Source organism: Trypanosoma equiperdum (genome assembly GCF_001457755.1).
Source record: "Trypanosoma equiperdum strain OVI genome assembly, contig: ctg_1929, whole genome shotgun sequence".
NCBI lineage: Eukaryota > Euglenozoa > Kinetoplastea > Trypanosomatida > Trypanosomatidae > Trypanosoma > Trypanosoma equiperdum.
In genome coordinates, this window is record NW_027123981.1 from 35,047 (window position 1) to 36,884 (window position 1,838).

General features: G+C 43.1%; 1 pseudogene across 1 annotated transcript in view; it reads right to left on the bottom strand.

Moving 5' to 3' along the window:
* TEOVI_000614300:pseudogene overlaps positions 1 to 864 on the bottom strand; it is a 1,150-nt pseudogene extending 286 nt beyond the window's left edge. The window contains exon 1 of the mRNA in view: positions 1 to 864. Within this exon, the coding sequence occupies positions 1 to 864 (864 nt within the window).
* Positions 865 to 1,838: the final 974 nt, after the last annotated feature.

Genomic DNA, 1,838 nt, shown 5'->3' on the forward strand with positions numbered 1-1,838 from the left:
GGCTTCTTGCAACTTTAGATACCACGGAATTGTTGGCGCACTTCCACTGACGTGTCTTGGGAGATATATTACGCATCGGCCATGTCCGTCCAAGATTCCTCCGCTGCAACCGTGCTCTACGCTCCCGTCGTGCGCACCCAGTAAGTTTCTGGGACCTGATGAAGAGTTTGACGTTGTGTTGAGGGTGCTGACAAAAAAACGAAGCGCTGCTGAGAGCACTTGAAGTGGCCGAGTTTTCTCTCTCTTCACGTTGCTGCACTTAGGGTGGAGCAAATTCCAGTGAGCGGGAGAGTTTTGTTGGGGCTCCCATACCCCTACATGAGTGGTGTTGCATCCATTACAGCAAGTCACAACGTCGTCCTCATCTTGATCAGATGCTGCGCAAATGCACAGTAAATCCAGCGCCAACGTCTCACCTGCTTTCTTTCCCGTCTGTCCGCCAGCTCTGCCACATACGTCCGACCTGTTGCCTTGCACGTGCTTGACTACAACCTGCTTATTACCGTTGCCATACAGCGCTTCTGTTAAACTTTTCTGGATAATAGTTGGCGTGGAGCTGCTCCATAAATCACTGTGTTGTTCCTTATAAGTTTCCACTTTTTGTTTAAGCTCTTGTAGTTCCTTTGAAACCTTCGCATCCCCCCCAGCTGCAAACGTGTCACTCAAGATTTTGTCTTCTGCTTCCTCAACTTTGAGCACCAAATCCTGTGGTGTTTGTGTATCCAGTGCAAAATTTATAAAGCCACACAGTGCTTCAAATTCCTTTCCATTCACAATGTTGTTTTCATGCGCCTTTGAATTGACGCAGATATGTTGCAGCGTTACCACAGCAACAAATACGATGTAACTCCTCATCCCCAACATTTTCGTATATGTCTTTTTGTTCACAATGATGTCACTTGTCTTCTTTTCAGAAAAATATGTATACAAGGAAGCACTCCTATTCCAAACACGCGCACAAAACGCAAATACAAATCCCACATAAGGAAGCGCAATCACCACAAACGCAAATTTTAGCGAGTTTAAAAATCTAACAAAAACAAACCAATGGTTGTGTGTAAGTCCAAAAAAGGAATTGCTTTGCCGTCCTTTACCGTCGGAACAATTCACCCTACATAAGTACCACATCATATATTTCCACACTGTACCGCATCCTGATATATTGGATGCCTATTTTTATTATTTTGATATGTATTAAAAACTGAGGCACCCGACTAATGGAACTCAGCAGCCCCTGGAAAAATAAGCAAACCACAAAATAGTGATAAACCTTTCAAGGTGAGATATCAAATAACATAAACCCCTCAAATTAGCATCCCGTATGACATTAGCTCCCTCCCCCATAAAATAACAAAGTCCTTTTTACTCATTAAGTATTTGAAATTATGAGTACGCAAAAATTAGACAATACAACAGGCGCCAGCAGCACCACTACTAATTGTGAATGTCGTATGCCACCATCATCACAACACGAAAAAGCGAACCCGCTCCATGGGCTGCACATTTTTCCTTTTTTTTTTGCAGCTGGCAAAGTTCATAGTCGCTGGCACACGCACGTTAAGCACGGAATTTAAACCAAACGTTACCGTGGGTCACATCACCTGAAAAAAAGGCCTACAGAAAAAAAAAACATGCAACATATCACCGCGCCCTTACACAACAAAATCATACACTCTCCACCGTGCACTGTTCACAAATTAACAAACTTTTTACACCTTTATTAAACATGAAGGAACGAAAAAAAATTACTATAACTTGGCAAGAGCGTAAATGATCTCCAGGCACACGCGCCGATATCGAACCCAAACACAAACACAAACACAAACACACACACACAC